Below are 21162 nucleotides of genomic sequence, written 5' to 3' on the forward strand. Positions count from 1 at the left end.
CTTTCACAGGTAGAAGGTTGGAAAAACACGGGTTACAGGTTGCCTGGAACGCGGCATAAGTGTCAAAAATATCTACAGTACTTCTTGCATCTTACAACACAAAATAGATCAACAATCTGTTCTAATAGGAACCCGAGACTTCACCAGAATGAAAGCAAAATGCATGAGAAAGACAGGGAAGGGCGATTGTTTTGAAAAACAATTTAATAACATGACGAAATGAGGCAGATCTTGAAATCTGGTAAAACAAACAAGGATATGGAGATGGTAAAGCATCAAAGGTGATGACAAAATGAAAGAGATGATGATTATGTGGAGTAAACCATTACAGAGCTCTCAGAAAGGTTTGTAATGTGAAACCACCATTACATTCAGACAGAGCTGGGCCTCTCTTGCTTTTGTAAAAAATGAAGATAAGCGGTTGGGTGATTCTCACGAAAACTTGGTTTTAAAAATGTCAAGCATGAAAATGTAAAAATTGCTTAAATTTACTTTTTTTCCCACCAGACATTGAAAAACAAAGTCTGGAGTAAATGGGAACATTAAATTAAAAACGTTTACTTATCATTTAACACTTTTTGTAACATAATTTAAAAAATTAGTCCTAAACAATCTCATTACCGCAACAGTCAGAAAACATCAACACTGACATATTTTCAAAATGACATGACAAACCTGAAAGAACATAATTTGGAGATTCTGCACATGCATTTAAAATCAAAGTATTATGCTTCTATTAATTAAATTAACATTTAATAAGCATCTGTTGCGGTAATGATAATCAAAATGTCGTGTAAGCATTCTGACAAGACAATATTTCACATTAACTGTAAAAAAATTATCTTACCTGGTAGCCATCTTGAAGTAACTGGTCCATGTGCTTGGTCACTCAAAATCAAACTTTATTAAAATTCTGTATGTGTGCTTAAACTGTTCTCAAAAAGTGTTGCGGAGGATGAGAACATCAGGCATGAACACATCATTTTCCTAATTTTTCTTCATTATTATTATACATGAATATTCAGTAAATATTTTTTCTGTCATCTAAAGTAGTCTAGCAAAACATCCATTTATTTTTTTCTTAATATTTTTATGTTAATTTGATTAAATTACAACATAACGCATGTTCAAACACAGCCGGACACATTGCGGTAATGAGAATTTTAGCAGAAAATGAGATAAAATTTACAATTATAAATTCTTATGTTGAAATCACACATTGTGCAAGGTAGAACACAGTATTGTGTTAATTCTGATGCTTTTTAATGCTACTATATTATACATTTTAAAGCTAAAATCATTAGTGCCGGGGTGTTTCAATGGTTTCGTGAGAATCACCCGGTTATGCAGAGGTCTGTTATAACAAGCTTCAGAAAACCTGGGTTGTAGCCTTTTTAAAGATCAACACCATACAGGGAACGAGGAAATCATTGAAATGAAAAAGAAAAGTATTCATCACCTTTCAGCTTCAGGTGTTGACAGATGTTAAACGGGACATCATCACTGGTGTGAGGCTGTGAACCAGACGGCAAATTCTTGTTAAATTGACTCTTTGTTGCTTGAACCAGATCCTAAGGTGATTTTTTGTGGATTTATGAGGTTTGTTCCCCTAGCTGAGAGTAAATACAGGTATAGGTTATCATATTGGTATACTAATTCTATAAGAAGAATTAAAGATTCACGATTTTACATTTCCTTTGGTGTGTAAGTGTGTATTAGTACATGTTAACGGTATGCAAAAGGTACAAACCACAATGTTAATGCGAGTTATCATATCCAATGTAAATCCCTTTTCTTGGACTACAACAAACACACGGATTGTAGGCAACAGTTTACTTCCTGGGCCGGTTGATGTGGACACGGCCGACATTATCATAATTCTGCCTGCTTCTGATTCACAGACTGTAAGTAGTCTATGTTTTTATATTTAAAGAATTTACTAAAGGAAGAGCACTTCGTTTGCAGCACTTGGACCTCAGGCGCAGTAGTTTGAAGTAGAGGTCTTCTCAGGTCCAAAGAAATGTTCCCTACCCGAAATGACCCGAATCACTTTAAACCCGAACCAGACATGCATAAATAATTTTTTAAAAAGAAAGACCAAACCCGAGAAAACTAGACCCGAGTCTGACCCAAACCAATGGCAGTTTTTTTTAACCCGAATGTAAACGGCACCGGCGTTGTCGGCACAGCAGTCAGACAGAAACTTGGGTCTCGCAACCAATCTGGTGAGCTGCTCCATTGGTTTTACTTTGTTATCTGACGACGACACCAAGGGAACCGCTAAAATGTACATTTAAATTTGACTGACATGTGTCTCAACGAAAATTGACCTACCGCCAGCCACACAATGTCACAAGCGCTCTTGGCAAACAGAGGAGAGGTTTGAAAAGGACATAGATGCACACACGCGAGAGAGTTCGGGTCTGCAAAAACACATTCATTTTAAATGACCCGAGACCCGATGCCGCTGTATTATACCCGACCTGTGTCCGAGGCACACGTGAAACTTTTAGACCCGAACCCGATCGGGCCTCGGGTCGGACCTCGGATTTTCGGATCTAAGTGGACCCGTGAAGACCTCTAGTTTGAAGTTTAAGTGAGAGGGGGAGTAGTCAGGAGTGATGATATTACTGCGCCCGAGGTCAAAATGCAGCAAACTAAGTGCTCTTCCGCCATACAATATAGTTCTCATTTTAATACGCTTAAAAAAATCACCACGTTTTATTTTGTGTCACCATACTTACTCGTGTAACTACTCACGTAACAGTCTTTAAATAGGGAAAACATGGAAGTGTTTGGCGGCTTCTAAATTCATTCGTGTTTGGATCCTAATGAATGAATGGGGCTAGGCTAAATGCTAACACACTCATGACGCGCTGTACAAAGATTAAGTGCATGCATTGAAAAAGATAGCGATGTATTTATTTGTCTAAGTTGAGGGAAAAACATAGTAAAATATTGAAAAAAGGTGACGTTTTCCTTTAAGAAGACATCTATATAGGCAGGGGCAAACTTAACCAATAAGCGATGTAAGCAGCCGCTTAGGGCCTCGGGATATAAGGGGACCCCCAATAAATACCAATAAGGCTATATAAATCATTTATAACAAATTTTTAATTTTACAATTATTTTAAATATAACAAAAAATTGTATTGTCCAATTTTAAGCAAGAAAAACTTTTTTCTCATTGATATCATAATGTGTACCATAGAGGGATATACAATATTACGGGAAATAATTGAGATTTATAATTTTTGGTGTAATACTTTTGGTTACCTCAATTGACAGAATAGTATTGAATTATTTGTGTTTACATTGAATTTTAAGCAAGTGTAATAAATAAACCATCTGTCTGCTACAATGACCCCACCTATGGGCTAAAGTTGTAACATTTGCACTTCTGTTACTTTCGGTGTAATCGTACAAGAACGGTAGGTTTCACAAATAAACTTTTAAGTGTAAATTTGTAGCAGAGATGTATGTGTGTTGCGTGTGTAAAAATAATATTAATCTAATCTAACTAACATGTGTTATGCCCCACTCTCTGCTACTGTACTGTTTCAGTCTAATTCTAAATAGCTTTTTATTTATTTTGTGAAATGTAACTAGTTCACTATTCTACAAGTGTCTTTTGGTTTGTTATTTTGATATTGCAATGAAATTCATACTTAGTGCAGCTTTAGTGTGCATCTATTTATGGGCCCCTACAGCCCTAAACTCCAAAGAATTTAGGTTTTACTCTTAAGTACAGGAAACATTTATCCCAAATCTCTCTACTCCACAAACATAGCTGAGAATTACCATAACCTTGCAATTATTATTTTATACCACATCCTTTCATTTCTCTCCCTCTCTCTCAAGACAAAATACAGAAACGCAGTGCATAGACAAGGAAAGTTTAATGCACTTTACAGTTACAAATGTTTTAAAAGTACAAATCATTGGCGTCAATATCGAGCAGTACTTCATTACGAATAATATCCAGTAAATACCTATGATGCATTGCATCCATACAAGTAAAGGCTCAAAACAGCTTATACAAGTCTTACAAAAAGGCTAAACACAGTATGTATATTTCTATGCTTATACATATACAACATACTGTCAACAAAGACAACCCTGAAATACAATTTTGACATTTTTAGAAAGCGAAATTTAAAGTAACATTTTGGCTTAGAAATTGCCTGTTTAGATAAATATAATGCTTAGAAGACACAAAGAGCTTAGATGCAAAACACAATATGTGCATGTTTTCTTGTAAATAAGCTTTTCAATAGATTCTGCCAACAAATGAAGTATTTCTGAATGGCCTGAGGTTGGGATTAAGCAGATTTGAAGTGAAAGGAGAGGATTCGGTGTTGGTGGTGGTGTCTAGCGGCGTTTGCATCTGAGCTCCTTATATCTACATTTCGCTGTAAGACTAATAGGCTAAAATTGGCAAGACAATGTTTTTTAAGCAGTCAAGCCCTTTAAAATCATTTTGCATATTGAATAAGGCCAATGATACTGTTTGGGTTTGCAGATGTACTTTAGTAGGGCACTTTTGTTTGTATTTAACATCTAAATCCAATATTGATGCAGTCCTGAGTTGTTTTACATTGGTAAATGTTATTCCCGAACCTAAAAAAGAAAAGAAAAACCCAACAAAAAAAATGCAAACCATAACTTTTTAGCAATCGTTTATCGGATTAAGAGGTAGCTATGCCCTTTGCCAATGTAAGGGGGAACAGTAACTACATTTGCAATGACACACGACTGTTTCTTCAGTATATACTGTGCATTTTCTGTGTGCATGAATACCTGGATGACTTTTACCAAAAAGTACAGTTTTACCATTTTAATATTGACCCATTTTAGTGGAGAAACTCAGGTTATGACTGATAGGTATTTGCATGAACAGATATATATAACAAGTATTTTACATTTGACAATAGCGTATATCTGTCTATTTACAATAATCTTCCTATACTGTGTATATATACATAAATCACACCATGCTTAGATACATACAGCAACATACAGTATTCATTGAGAGGTGCTTACACTTTCACCCTTGAACAATAGCATAATAGTTTTATATAATGATTCATTTGTGAGCATCGGGAGCACTTTATACCAGAAATAATTTGCTGACAGAAATAAAGACAAAAATAGATATTGTTTTGACTGTACCAACAAATGAACAGAAGGTCCTCTTTATAACTGCGTCGCAACTAGAATCAGCATACAGTATCACTTTATAACACATTCAAGTACACATGGCCATCTTTGCATTACTGTGCAGAGGATTATTATTATTATTTTTTTAAGGCTACCACAGAAACAATTCATCCAATAAATTGGTTTTATTTTCTGACCTTTGAACCCACAATGGCTTGATCAATACAGAAAGTCAAGTACAAGCAACACTACAGGCATAGCCACATTTAAATTGAATATGTTTTGTATTTTTTCAATATTAGTGTCCACCACATCTACTTGTTTTTTAAAAACAGATATCAAGCGAGATAAAAATATATTTTTTTAGTTTATATCCAATTTAGTTTTGTAACCTGTGTCATAGTATAAAGATCGCTGTGTGTTTTCAAGACCCAGTCTGCCTCAGAATAAAGAGTTTAATCTGCACATGCCGTTCTGAACTACATGCATGTTATAAATAAATGGCATACTGTATCATATCCAAAAAAAAAAAATCTAAAATAGAAAGGACTGAGACTTGATGTTTGCATTAACTACTGCAAATCCAGTATGCATTTCATTTTGTATTTAAGCATCAACAAATTAATAATCCATATTCATGTTACAAATAAAGACGAAAAACAATTGAGAGTCTTGATAAATTTTCATAGGCTAACTAATGCATTATAACAACACGGATGTGAAACAAAAGTCTCTTCCTAAACATCTGAAGGTTCCTATTATTTGACCAATCTCAAATCTTTTTGTCTCCCAGTAAATGGAAACAAACAAAACCATGAAACTTAAGTCATGTCACAAATTCGCATCCTTAAATGTAGGTCACTTTAATACAGATCCGAAAGTCCTATATCTATCATTTGGACCATAGCCGTGTAGTGGCGTGTACTGTAGATTCAATATGTTTAAATATCAAAATTCTCTAATTGTATTCCTCCCCTGAGTATTTTTATGGTTAAGGTAATAAAAGGGGTTAAAAAACATGAAGATAAAACAAAAGCTGTGCAGTATTTACAAGGATGAATTTACAAAGCGCCCACAAACAGTGCATAGCTTAGTACAGGTGTACATGATGGTAAACCAGTATGTTTTAATGTATACAGCTTTTAACATTTGATGAGACAAATAAAAAATGTAAAAGTAAAAGATGATACTGAATCCATGAAGGCACCACCGAAAGCATGTGATGTGAGAAAGATACTGTAGCGAAATAAACATACAATAAACAAAATCCAAATTATACTTCATTAGCGCTTGAGATGTGACAATGCAGTTAACGTTGAATTTCATGATTGTAAAACCTAGTATGTTTGTGTAGCCCAATTTATCTTCAACGTATTGGAATTTTGTAAAATGCTGTCGGTTTAGAAATAAGTTCAGGAGACAGATTTAGTTTAGGAGATAAAAGAACGAAACGAGTTTTAAAACACTGTCCAATCTCTATCCAGTTCCCACAACTCCCGCGTATATTACCCATGATGCACCAGTAGCAATCTTCTTGTCTCATTTCTTTGTTGACCTCTCCTCTCATTAAACAGAATCCCTCTATTGGAATAGTAGTGACGCCATTCCCACCTGGGTTCTTTACACTGCAGCGCCTCCTAGTGGCAGGATGCTGGAGCTACTCAGTATTCCTGGCCAGACTGGGGGTGTGGCAGGACTCCAGTGTAAAAACAGGACAGTCAGTCATTTGTTACTGCAGGATGATTGACACTCAGACCCGACTAGTGGGATGGACGTGGTAGGTGCAGTTCTTAATGTCGTTCCCATCGCTGACGCACTCAGAACAGCCGTTGTTTTCACTCCTGAGGGCTAAGAGAGAAAGATTCACAGAAATATATGAATAAAAAATACCCTATAAAAATATCAAGGTTACTGAATGATCTTTACATTATGTAGGATGTGTTTGTGTACTATACAAAACAGTAAATTACAAAAAAAAATACTTTAGCTGGGTTTTCACGGGTAGGGTCACATATATACAGTATAGCATTGTGGTTGCAATGTAGACAAATTAACTAATTTGGTTTGCTCACTAAAAGGTACCAGTAGCTCTAACAAAGCATGTGACTAGATAAAATGGTATGTAAAAATCAATGTAAATATGAGATATTTAAAGACTGACAGCTCTCTTCCTCGTCTCCTTCGGGCAGGAGCAGGTGCCCATGACAGGGGCTGGGCAGAGTGGACTGCGTCTGACCCTCCTGACTGGTTCCCAACTGCAGCCTGCGCATGTGACGAACTACTGCTGTCGCATTAAACGCTTGCTGTGTATTAGAGAAAAAGACAGACCATTAATATAAAAAAAATAGCTTGGTTACAAAACTTGGTGAGCTGTCTACATTTTAAGGCATCATCTGATGGAACCCTAAAGCCAGCATGTGCGTCCTTGGATTGAGCTCGAAAAATGTAAATGCTATCCGAGAAAGTGTTCGAAAGACAATTTAAAAATTTTATTTTCACTTTTTTGTAGTGCTGGGCAAAGATTAATCGCATACAAAATAAAAGTGATTTTTGGCATAATATAGTATGTGCTGTGTGTAATTACCATGTATAAATAAATACACACACATTCATGTATGTATTTAAGAAACATTTACATGTTTATATATATTTATTTAGATTTTTATATATTCTATATTGAAAAAAAAATTTATATATATATGTAAAACAATTCTGAAATGAATATATGAATGTGTGTGTGGTTAAATATACACAATAATTAGACACAGTACACGCACATATATTATGCAAAAAATCACTTGTATGCGATTAACCTTTGCCCAGCACTTCTTTTTTGATAACATTTCTAGCGTGAAATTAATATGATCGTTTTTAAATATTTAATTGGTTTTTGCCAGAACCAAAAATTGTGTTACACTGCATATAAAGCCTGTCTGAAACTGTTCCTGATAATGCAACAAGTCAGCTGCCTGAGCTTTCGGGTGCAGCCAAAGGCAGCATCACATGTGCTTACAGCAGGCCATTCCAGAATGCATTCCCATAAGTGGAAAAACATTCATGTAAGGTGTCCGACAAATAAAAAAATGGGCAAATTAAAATATAAACTGCAAATATACCTTTATTAAATTGTTGAAAAGTATAAAATGATTAAGTATAACTCAGTGGTGGCCGGTGACTTCTATTTTTTTATAAACGGTTTTGACGCGTGTGCAGCAGGCACTTATTTTGACAAAACACGTGATGAACACAGGATCTCTCGATGCGCAGAACACATGGTTCACATGACGCAACAAACACATATTTAGAAAACACGAGCAACACACGACACTCCGAACACTTATTTTGAATTTGCGCCCCTCGAAAGAGCAGTCACGAGCCGCCACTGGATAACTTAAAATCAAGGGGGAACCTTCCTGTCTCTCATGAATCCAACACGGGAGTCAATCCCATAGATTTCCCATGTTAAAATGCCCAACTTTACAGCAGAAATAAATATAAAATAAATATAAATAGGATTTATTTTTTTAACTCATCTGTTTAAATGATATTAAGCCTTAAAGTTCTGCATAATTAAGAGCGTGGCCACTTGAGTGACAGGTGAATTCCCGCTGCTGTCACTAATGTCGAGCTAGGTGGGCGTGGTTTCAGCAACCAGGCACCTCTACTCCATTTGGGTTCTGCCTATTTGACTCAAGCATGCCGCACAAGCCCTGAAAAGTGAAGCCAAAACGTCGCAATCGCCACCCAGTGACTGGTCCCAGTATAGGTCATAAAGCCCGCCTCCCCATGTTATTTAATGGGACTTGAGACCAACTAAACAATTTAATTACACTTTAATTATCTTTTTTCCGAAGCTGGTTTCTGTCGTTTACTGTAGTTTTTACCACGCTGATGTAATTTCAAATGTTTGTTTTTAAAATAAGTTTGTTTTTAGTTAGTTATTGAATGCTATAAAAACGGTGGTGTCACATCATGATTGACAGCTGTGATATGCGCATTCTGCGAGAGCGAGGGTGGGGCCTTGCTTTTGCGGCTTTACTTCCTGCTCACTATTGCGCAGGACTGGTCCCAAAATCGCTACTGCGCAGCCTCAAGACCCAAGATGTCAGCGCCGTATCGGGACACTGACGCCTTCACATTTCACCAATAGAAAAGAGCGAACGAGCATCATCCATCTTTTTTTACAGTCTATGATTTGATTATCCAGAAGTGACTTGTAGTATATGCTGGCATTGGTGACCACTGGCTTTGCCCACTTTGGGCTTCAAAAGTGCTCTTTAGAAACCTGCGGGTGACATCACGGACACTGCATCCATGTTTTATACATTCTGTGTTAAAAATGTATATAGTAGTTGTGCTCCTTTGCACAAATAGGTATTATGCTAAAGTATTATGCAAGTCTCGTGCTGGAAAATCTTTACTGAAATCAACTGTTTGGTAGTGTTTTCTCATTTGTAGCTTTACTTGTGCAGCATTTAATGTGTTTACTATCTAAAGTTAATTTTCCATGTTTTTCAGTTCTATGATGATTAGGATGCAAGTAGATTACCAGGTGACTGCTTAAAAGGTTTTACTGGTGTGACCTTGTGTGCAATAATGTACCTTCCACTTGCTTTTGGCAAAGTTCTTCTTGATCTGCGCGCTGACAGACTCATGAATGTTCTTGTCCAACGCTGTGTCTCCAGCAATCCTGAAGTATAAGACAGACTGTTGAGAAGACATCTGAAACTGATTTGAGGTTAAAATCCGATCTGAACTATGCCAAAGGGCAAGATTTGGACTTTTATGGTATTTTTTGTCCTTTTCTGAGCGTGACAGCCCAAAATCCATGATCACTATGTGGCGGTTTTCCGGACAAAGCTTATCCTAGTCCCAGACTAAAATGCATATTTAAGATGCCTTAATTTAAAAACATCTTGAACTGACATATCTTATCATATATCAGGGCCATTGTTTTGTCTAAAGATGCACACTAATATTGTTTTTTTTTTTAAAAAAACTACTTTAAAGGTGCAGTGTGTAATTTTTAGAAGGATCTCTTGACAGAAATGCAAAATAATATACAAAACTATATTATCAGGGGTGTATAAAGACCTTTCATAATGAACCGTTATGTGTTTATTACCTTGGAACGAGACCTTTTTATCTCCATACAGAGAGGGTCCCCTTACATGGAAGTCGCCATTTTGTGCCGCCATTTTTCTACAGAAGCCCTTAACGGACAATGTTTTTACTAAGTTTGTCTGGTGGTGGCTACCGTAGCTTCTCTATGTGTTTCAAAAGCGAGGGGTGAGCAGTGGACTGAGCCATTGGTTGCAATTCGCAACCTCACCACTAGATGCCTCTAAAATTTACACACTGCACCTTGAAGTGTCCTAATATAACTTAGGTCTTGTCCTGGATTAGTTGCTTTAGTTGTACAGAACGCTTCACATATCGCATCAAAAACCGCACAGAAAACGAAACCGTGCCACTTTCCTCTTTTTCCATAGCGCCTGGGCGCTCCCGTAGCGTCTGCCGTTTCTAAGCAACCTAAGAATGCCATGCTGCTGTGCGAGTACCCACCGGCTGAAAAAGAAATCGGCGCCTATGCTTTGACGGATATTTGAAAGGCTTAAAAATAAGTCCATGATGCAACCCAGGTGAAAAATTTGTAGACTTCCATAGTGTACTTAAAGTGCTTTATTTTCACACACTAATTTTGTACTTAAAGGTGACATAGAATGATTGAACCGAGTATTTATTCTTGTTCTGTGGTGTGACATGTAGGCAAATTTTTTTTTGTTTGGGTCTGTAATGCCTTAGAAGCTTCCTAAAAACCTCTCTCAGATAGCTCTATTAGGGTGGGGGATTTTAAACAAGTGGTTTTGCACCTATTTGGCTCCCCCTACTGGCTTAACTTGCAATCTCATTACCGATTGGCTGACTTTGCTGCCACTCAAAAAATGTAGCCAATTATTTTAAAGTGGAGGGGCAGTTAGATGCCTGTGATGTCATAAGTATCAGTTTTTCAGATTGGGCTGTTTTCTGGCTGACATTTCTAAAAGAGGAATTTCTATGAGACTGACATGTTTAGCATGTTTAGCACTTTTTGTATGTTTGTGAATGTGGGTAGACTACCATTATTCAACAAAGACAAGGTAAAATGGTTTTTCATTCTCTGTCCCCTTTAATATACAAACAATTCATCTTTAGTACTTCTTAAGATGTTCTTCAGATCATCTAAGTGTACTTCACTGTGCTATTTATTTGAGACACCATAAATATGAACAAAAATGTGCTGAAAATGTATTTAGGTACCACTTGCAGTAAACTTGAAACCATCTTTGTATGAAAGTTTAATCCAAGTGTTAACTAAATAAACTTTTTAATACAGAGATAGTATGTTAAAAGGGCATTTTAGTTAGTTTAGTATATCTATGTTTTATTTAGTATATCTAATTTTTAGTATATTAAGTACAAAATTAGTGTGCGGAAATAAAGCACTTTAAGTACACTATGGACGTGTAATACTTTTTCACCTGGGAATGTATGTTTGTCTTTTAAAGTAGTAAAGTAGCAATACATTTCTGTACTGCTAACTGTACTGGTCTGGCATTACATTGGTCAATGTGAGATTTAAAGTGTAATTGTTAAAGATTAGTCAGTGTTTGTGTTTGGACTCATACCATGGGTGCTGAAGAGCCTGTTCACATGTATAACGCAGACTGGGATCTTTCTCCATTAAATGCACAATGAAGTCTTTGGCTGCGAAAAAAACCCCACATTGTTAGGTGCAGAACATGACATACTGTAACTTTTTCCAAAATGTCATTGAGAAACAAAGCAACAGTTCAACAAAGAGACCAAAACAGAAAGAACAAGAAATGAACTTGGCGTCTGTCTCCTATGATTTGCGATTACCAGACATGATGTCATTTTTTATAACATTTCCAAATGTTTAGTTTTTCTAAAAGTATAAAGACAAGTGGTTGCATTGTATAACAAAATATCAAAAGTGTTTACTTGACAAAAAAAGTAAACAAAACATTTGGACACTTTCAAAGAAAATTGTCATTGCCAGTCTTTTGTAAATGTAGTGACACGCAGGCATTATTAAGGGTGGCCTGGTTGTTTATTAATCAATACAGGTTGTTTAAAGATCAGGATGAATGAATATTAAAGATTCATTCAATACTAAATACAAGATTTATGAAAGAACCAAGCTTTAAAATTATAGAGAAACTTACCTGAATCAGAGATATCATCCCAGTATGGCGAATCGAACTCGTACTCTGCCTTCAGAATCTGCTCAAAGAGCTTGGCATCATTCTCATCATAAAATGGTGGATATCCACATAATCTGTGAGCAGACAGGCAGATGGTAAGTTCATGGTAACACATTCACTTCAGGTAAAAACATTACGAGAATATGAGAGAGGAAAGAAGTAGGACAGAAGAGTACACGCATGTAAGCAAGCACTTACAGGATGTACGCGATGACCCCGATCGACCAGCAGTCCACCGCTTTACTGTACGGCTTCTGTGCAAGAACTTCAGGAGCTGAAGATCACACATTTAACAATTTAAATTTTTAAGTTTCAAATGGTTGCTTATTTTTTCACCCTCCTCACCCCACCCCTCATAAATAGCAAGCAAATATATTTTTATATTAGGGCTGTCAAAATATTAATCGCGATAAATCGCATACAAAATAAAAGTTTGATTCTTGATCTTGTATATATAAATAAACACACATGCATGTATGTATTTAATAAACTTTTACATGTTTATTTAGGGCTGGGAAAAGATTAATCGCATACAAAATAAAAGTGACATAATATATGAGTGTGTACTGTGTGTAATTATTATGTACGTATAAATACACACACATTCATGTATGTATTTAAGAAACATTTACATGTGTATATTTATTTTTTTTATATATATGAATAAAAAAAATCTGACATGAATATATGTATATATGTGTGGTTAAATATACACAATAATTACACACAGTACACACACTGACACACACATACTGTATATTATGCAAAAAAAATACTTTTATTTTGTATGCGATTAATCGCAACTAATCTTTTCCCAGCCCTAGTTTATATATATATATATATATATATATATATATATATATATATATATATATATTTTTTTTTTTAGATATAATTTTAATATAAATTAAAATATGCACATAAATAAATATTTTTTTCCCTACATTTATACATGTATGTGTGTATTTACAAAACAATTACACACAATACATGCCCTATATTTTACATATTTTGCAAGAGCCTTACAGGAGTAATAGGATTAACAGTATACAAAAAAGTGAATTTTTTTGACCCACTTATGCATAATTATTAATACTGTACATTTTAGTGAAAAAAAAAACATCTCCCTTGCAAGCATACTGTATTTTGGCAAACCCTGAAACAAACTTCAAATAAGTAAACAGTTTTGGCAAGGAATGCTGCTTGTGTCCAGATGTATTTATGTTTGCGTATAGAGGTGTGTATTACCTACGTATCCAGGTGTACCACATGCTGTGCTCATAACACTGCCTGAACCCTCGATCTTTGAGAGTCCGAAATCACTGATCATGATTTTTGAGTCTTCATCCATACTGTAGTACAGCAGGTTCTCTGGCTGCATGATGGACGCAGATGAGATAAGCAGAAGATACTACATTTGCATTACATTTACATTTATGCATTTATCCAAAGCTATGTGTGTTCCCTAGGATTGAACCCATGACTTTTGTATTCTTAACACATTAGGTACATACAACCAAGTTATACCCGTGTTGTCGTATTGATGGCTTAATCGGATTAAAAAGTCTTCATGTAAACACCTTAAATTTAGATCGCATCGAAAGGGGTGATGAAGTGCGATCTGTGATCCGATCAACAGGAAAAGAGTATGCATGTAAACGCGTGAATGAAGGTAATGGGGTCATGTGTTGTACATTCTGCAGTGTTCATGTGTACTTTCATAACATTAGATGAAGCAATAAAATAGTGTTTTAAAAAACTGTACCTATATCTGAAAACCTCTTAAGAACAACTTTATCCAACTCAGCTCTGACTTTCTACATTTATCCAGAGATAAAGCGTGAACTCGAAGAGATATGGCGTGCGCTGCGTTGCCAAGTCCTCTGCTTTTTTGCGGACTTCTGATCTAGGTTGCTTTTAAACTATTCTAGCGTGTTTCTTTTTTTCTGCGGGTTAAGATGAAAGGATTAAGTTTATTAGTTATTGGTATTTGGGTTGTGACTAGTCATATGGGTTGCTTTTGGACTGGTTTTAAAACGCAAATCTGGCAACCCTGGCTGTGCACTAGCACAGACGTTTGGTTCTTATAATATAGAATGCACATGTAAACGAACATTTTAATCAAATTGCAATGTTTTGGGTACATGTAAACCATACTGTCGTCATACTGTGACTACAAATCCGTGAGTACAGTTTGCAAAACCGCAGGGATGGATTGCGAAAGCGTGCGTACAGTTTATGAATTTGTGTGTACGGATTACAGGGTAAAAACTTTCCCTAGTAATGCTAGCTCTTTTAAGTTCTGCCAACATGTTTGGTTGGTACCACCAGCTTGAGCCCTGTTGCAGATTTTAGTATATATGTTACTGCTTTTTTTAATTACACAATTTGTTTAAAAAATATTTTGAACCAGTAATTTATCTGTAATTTTCACAGACTGCAAAAAAAATGCTAATACCAATTTTTGGGGATGTATTGAAAAAGTAATGTAACTAGGAGTGTAACTAATTACTGTTGGCTGGGCGTAATAAGTAAAGTAATAATATTACTTATCAAAGGAGTAACTAGTAATCTATTACATTTTTGAGTAACTAGCCCAACAATTACCACTTGGTTAGGGGACCAAACACAAACACACTCAGTATTTAGTGTGTCGACTTATATATTCGACAATGATCTCAAAAGGAATGTTAAAGAAACAGTATGTAGGATTGTGGCCAAAACTGCTACTGCAATCACACAACTGGTGGCTAAAAATTCCACAACTGGTGGCCAATACACAAAATGACAACATAAACATCAGTTGAGGGCTGCAACTCCATTTTTTAAATGACAATATCCTGGCCAAACCACTGTTGTGAGTGATATAAGTATTTGAAATGAAAATGATTTCTTAATGTCTAGTGACATATCAGGGCCATTTTATGATTAATTGATAAAAATTTCTTACATACTATTCCTTTTACTTAAACTGTATTATAACTCACTTCAATTGTATTTTAAACTTAAAAATGGGATGGGACTGATGCTATTGATTGAACCATTTACCTCGAACTACTTTCCTGGTGTCTGGGGACAAAAGCTTTACTATTAATATCAAAGACTTTCTATAAAACATGTCAAACTTTCAGAACGTGGCGCTATATAAACTCTCTTTAATTTGCTCCATCACACGTGCTGACCCCTCCAGACTGCCCACCGTCTTACCTTCAGGTCTCTGTGCACGATGCCCATGTCATGCAGGTATTTCACAGCATCCAAGATCTGCTGAATGAGCTTGCTGGCGTCTTTCTCAGTGTAAAATCCTTTTTCCACAATCCTGTCAAAGAGTTCACCGCCGGACACCAGCTGCCAATGGAAAAACAGAAAGATGCTCAGAAACCTGTTGTGTCGTTCACACAAACACACCAACGCACAGACAAACTCGCTCTGTTGTGTTGTGACAGATTGGAGCGCAGCAGGATCCAAGCAGAAGCACATGGTGATGCTGTACCTCGTCATAACCACCAGATTGTGCTGTTTCACTCGATTTATAGTTCAAGACTTTGCTGTCTTTCATTCTTATCTGTACACCACATTTACGCATTTGGCAAAATTTGTGCATTTAATTTATTCATTCTTTAACATGTGTGTCCCCTGGGATTTGACCAGTGACTACTGCTAACTAAATGCAGTGGTTCTCAAACTTTTTCTCAAACGTGCGGCCTACCTTGTATACGGTGCATCACTTCGAGGCTCCCCAAAGAAAATATATGACATAAAACATTCCAAAACTTACAATTTAAATTAAACAAAACATATTAAATTATTCAATGCAGTGCTGTTGGTTAGTAGCCTTATTTTTCTATCACATAATTAATTACACAGAATTTATGATGAATTAATAAATTTTATAAAATGTTATTAAACCAGGGCCCCCCTGGCACCATCTCAGGGCCCCCCAGCAGGCCACGGCTCCCAGTTTGAGAACCACTGTTCTTATACTATAAAATGCTCTATAGTGTTGCAAGTTTTTCAGAAAAGATCCTCTACAATGGATCTGGTACACTTAATTTGTGTTGTTTAGTTGGTACACTGTAAAAAATTGCTTGTTGCACTTAAATGTTTAAGTTAAAACAACTTATATTAACAAGTCTTTTCAACTTTTTTGACTAGTTAGAAGTTGCTATAAATTATAAAAATAAAGTTGCAAGAACTTAAGCCCATTCAATGTTTTTATTTATTTATACCAAGTACTCAACTTTTAATGTACCCACTAAATGACATAAATTTAATGTACCAGATAGAGGATCTTTTTGAAGGACTTTTTGTTTAGAAGTGGTGACATTATGTATTAATTTTTTCATGGATTAAAGTGAAAAAAACTCTTCTGACTGAATTTTTTTTCAGGCCACGTCATATTCCTTGTAAATAGGCGACACCAATAGCATTCTAAGGGGAGATGTTTTTTTGCCATTAATGCCATATTAAAGTCTACTGTGGCATTTATAGGGTTGCCAACTGTCACTATGAAATGCAGCAGCGGTGCGAGTATGTTTTTTTGTGAATAAACAGTGTTAACACTTAATTACAACATATGATAGGTTTATTACTAGTTTGTTAATTTACAGCTTTACTTTTAACACAGTCCTTTAATTGAACCATTACCTTTAATATCTGTCTAAAACAAAACACTTGTGACTCCTGCACTAACAGTTAAAAACGTTATCCCGTCATGTTAATCTACTTGTGACAAACTAAAAAAATTTATTCTGTAAGATGTAGTTTGCAGGGCATTTCAGATTAAGGTGAAACCGCTAAATAACTCACTATATAAAAATAAATATGAATATCACAACCTTTAATGAATCTTAATTATTTATTAATTGTAAATCTTATTAATTTTGGCATTTACTTATACATTTTTTTAAATCAAGGTTGGAACTGTTAACATTAGTTTTATGCACCATGAACTAACATCAATTACTTTAATGACATAAACATGAATTAATAAATGCTTATATACTCTATATTTTTCATAGTTTGTTCATGTTATATAATGCATTTAATAATGTAAACAAAAACAACTTTTTTAAAAGTGGTACAGAAATGTTTATATCATATTATTCAGTACACATAAACGAATAATCCAGGGTCTGTTCTGCTCACACAACAGCTTACAGCACAGCTCTAATACAGTATGTATGAATATAAACCCTGAACGAGCAATTCGAATAAAACTCGTGTACAATTCACACAGAACGCCTGTAATCACAGTGACAGTTACATTAAATGACTGTACCCTTTATCAACAAATTATTATTTTACAATAGAGGCAGGGCTGAGGTGCTATTTTCGCAATGTTATGCACTTAAAACAACGCATTGTGCGCAACGTGCGTATATTACACAAGAACAAAATTCAAGCTCACTAAGGATAAACAGTCAGTGATGAAATAAGGATAATAAACAATAATGTATCTTAGGTATAAATTGATTTAGTCAGTGAAAGATTAATTGTTTGATTAACATCAGTGACAGATATAAGCAAAAAAGGTAACTTACCCTTTTTTCTGCTGTTTACTTTCTCCTAAATCCTAAATGGTCGTGTTTGAGGATACTTGCAAAGAGGGGATTTTTGACGCATAACCTTATGTGTATTTAAGGCCAATAAAGCGGCAAAAATACTCACAAGCTCAAAGAGAAGCGAATGCGCGACTTGCTTATTCCCCTCATACAGAAACAGCGCGCACATTTAAGACTGTTGTTATTGTTTCAATTTAAAATCACTTGCTTTTAAATATTTAAAATCACTTGCTTTTAAATGCGGATACATGTACAAACGTCAAGATTTCCTGACCACGCGCACATGCAACTGCAAGAACTGACAGGTGGGTGACATCAAAGTACTGCGAGAGCATTTCGGAAGCAGTCTCGTCTAATGAGTTCTCGGTTCGCTCTCACGGGATTTTGATGTCACCTTTGCGCCACGTGAAGTTTACCCATGAGTTTAACAAACTCGTTGTATCAGCAAGTGGTTAGATCAGCGTAGCAGTAAAAAACGATCACGTACGAGACAAATCAATTACCCCAAAAATACAGGACCCTAGGCTTACTGTGCAAAGACACGTAAATTGCTGTTTGAATTTCTTAGCCCACGAACTGAAAGCTTGCCAATCTTCCTCATTTCGCTAAGCCAAGTTAAACTCCATTGGTCTTATACACCTTTATCGATGTCCAAAACATCGGGTCCTTTCTGCATTACAAGTATGTCCATGCTAGCAGAAATAAAGTTACCTCAGTTTAACGTGAGATACAGCCAGAAAACCCGGAGTGGATCTGGTGTGTAGTGATTAGAACGCTTACAGTGGAGAGAGGAACGTGATTTGGCTCCACTCCAGGCTTTGATCACATTCCACTTAACAAGGTGAAAACACGGCGTCTTTATGAAAAGATATTTTAATAATTTTGCAACTTACGGAAATCCGTCGTAGACTCGCTGCAATCGACGGAAATCCGTCGCTACGACGGAGAACTTTAATCCATGTTTTTTACTAACAAAAATATTAATTTATATTTGATATTTAAATATTTAATACAAACTCAAATGTATATAAATATTTAAATATACACTGTAAAAATACTTTGCTGCCTTAAAATTTTTTGTTGAATCAACTCAGATTTACAAGTCATTTCAACGTACTATTATTTATCTTGACTAGAGATGAGTTGTTATAACTACAGGTGAGTTGTTATAACTTATAAATTTAAGTTGACTTTTCTCAACTATATTTTATAAGTTGTGACAACTAATCTCTGTTGACATGACTTGTAAATCTGAGTTGATTTAACAAAAAGTTTTAAGGCAGCAAAGTTTTTTTACAGTGTATTTCTTGTTTAATGAAAGATTTATGTGTTTTTATTATTATGGTTGTTGTTGCTATTATTATTATTATTATTATTATTATTATATTTAAAGTAATTAGTAGCATGGTATATAACATAAGTTTAACAGTTGGTTAATTATTTTATATAATTGGGTGAATTTCACAAAAATTGGTAAAATAAGTTATATATTATACCTAAATGAAAAGAAAAAACACAATTTCTGTAAGATCACAATATTTATCTTTAAAAAATCTGTAATGCCTTAAAAAATCTTTTAAACACTATCTTAAAACTTATGAGATTGGACCAAGACTTTTCAAACGTTTTTGTCAGCCAAACCCCCTTGACCTAAATGAATGAATAAGAGTAGATATCATATCCCTTGATATTTAAAAAAAATATTTCAATAATTTAATAGCACATTCGCATGTTTAACTTCTGTTTTAAAGTTTACATCAGTAGTTTATTTAAAGGGACATTTCACTTTTTTTGAAAAAATAAAAATAAAATAAAATCGCAACTTAAATTTTTTGTCGGTCTTGGTACATGATGTAACTACAGGAGAGTTAAGTTTTAAATAGGAAAATATCAAAACTCTGATTATTTTTTAGTGTGATGCTAATGGTCTAATCAGATTCAATTGATTATGCTAAGCTATGCTAAAAGTGCTAGCGCCAGACCCGGAGATCAGCTGAATGGATTCCAAAACGATAAAAATCAAATGTTTAACTGTAGGGGAGCTGAAAATGAGCATATTTTCAAAAAAGTGGAATGTTCCTTTAATTTAATATTTTACATGGTCTATTGTTATTATAACCTGTTATAAGTCCACTTCTTTTAAGTGTTTTATTTACATATTTAATTTTGAAAATGTCTATTTATTTACATCTTATAATTTAATTATAATTAATAATTTTGTTTCATCAACTCGAACGAACCCCCTGTAATCGAAACCCGGACTTATACTGATGCTTACCAGCCATACAAAAGAATATCAATTCAAAACCATAATACTGGCTTAATTTTCTTTATACACATAAAATTCAATGATTTATTTTCGTCATTTTACTGTAAATTGGGCTGAAACATGACCCAGACACATTATTGCGAGATTCACCCAGATTGCATCATACTGTCTACACGAAGCCTCTGTTGCCTCGTAACTACTTTATCTAGCAGTTGAATCTTTTCACGTGTGGGATCTGTAGTGAACAATGAGGGTGGGTTTTCGTAGTCTCTGGTATTTGAAGCATCAGTCATGTGGGTACAAACACACACACACACGAGCATGCAGAACTGATCTCTCGCTGAGTTGAAAGCCCTGACAGGCTTGGAGTCCTGCTGCCCTCGTGCAGCGCTGCCATCACCCAGAAAAACACAATGAACATCTCTCCTTTTTAGTCTCATTCTGTCTCTCCTGATCTCTCTGTTAACACAGCCGGTCCTGTGCCGTTTCTATCCCCTTCTGTTGTCACTTGGGATATATCCGCAACTATCTCTCTATCCACTGACATTTCAAATAGTAGGTGTGAAGACGCAGGTGTGAGCATATAACTGAGTGGGCTGTGTGTATGTGTGAGTTTGTTTAGCCATTGCTTGATTTCTCAGTGGACCGGAATATGGTAAAGCCCTCATGCACATAAGTAATTAAAGAGGTTGACACAATAAGTGGGCGAGCGAGAGCAGGGGGGGGGGGGGGGGGGTGACACACACTCCAGTGCATAACCTGTTCCTCTGTACCTCTACGGGGCCTGCTATAGACACATGATAGCGTTTAGTGTTGAGTCAGGTCCCCTGTGGCGTCTGTCTGGTCTTTAACCGGTCTGCTGTACTTTAAAGTTGATTTCCCTTCCGCTAGTATTCATCCA

At 35.5% G+C, this 21162-nt stretch overlaps 1 protein-coding gene across 3 annotated transcripts in view; it reads right to left on the reverse strand.

The window, feature by feature from the left end:
• Positions 1-3880: 3880 nt before the first annotated feature.
• The window catches only part of camk1b (calcium/calmodulin-dependent protein kinase Ib), a 66464-nt gene continuing 49182 nt past the window's right edge, over positions 3881-21162 (reverse strand). For 2 of the 3 annotated variants that reach the window (XM_073875872.1, XM_073875870.1), the window contains exons 5-12: positions 15636-15773; positions 13677-13803; positions 12627-12702; positions 12390-12502; positions 11829-11907; positions 9763-9850; positions 7322-7463; positions 3881-7008 (exon numbers count right to left, since the gene is read on the reverse strand). In XM_073875872.1, the coding sequence (XP_073731973.1) occupies positions 6911-7008; positions 7322-7463; positions 9763-9850; positions 11829-11907; positions 12390-12502; positions 12627-12702; positions 13677-13803; positions 15636-15773 (861 nt within the window). In that variant the 3' untranslated portion in view covers positions 3881-6910. Of the gene's footprint in view, positions 7009-7321; positions 7464-9762; positions 9851-11828; positions 11908-12389; positions 12503-12626; positions 12703-13676; positions 13804-15635; positions 15778-21162 lie in introns of all 3 variants that reach the window. The other variant, XM_073875871.1, reaches the window with a different exon arrangement.

The sequence above is a fragment of the Misgurnus anguillicaudatus genome, chromosome 14, assembly GCF_027580225.2.
Source record: "Misgurnus anguillicaudatus chromosome 14, ASM2758022v2, whole genome shotgun sequence".
Classification (NCBI taxonomy): Eukaryota; Metazoa; Chordata; class Actinopteri; order Cypriniformes; family Cobitidae; genus Misgurnus; species Misgurnus anguillicaudatus.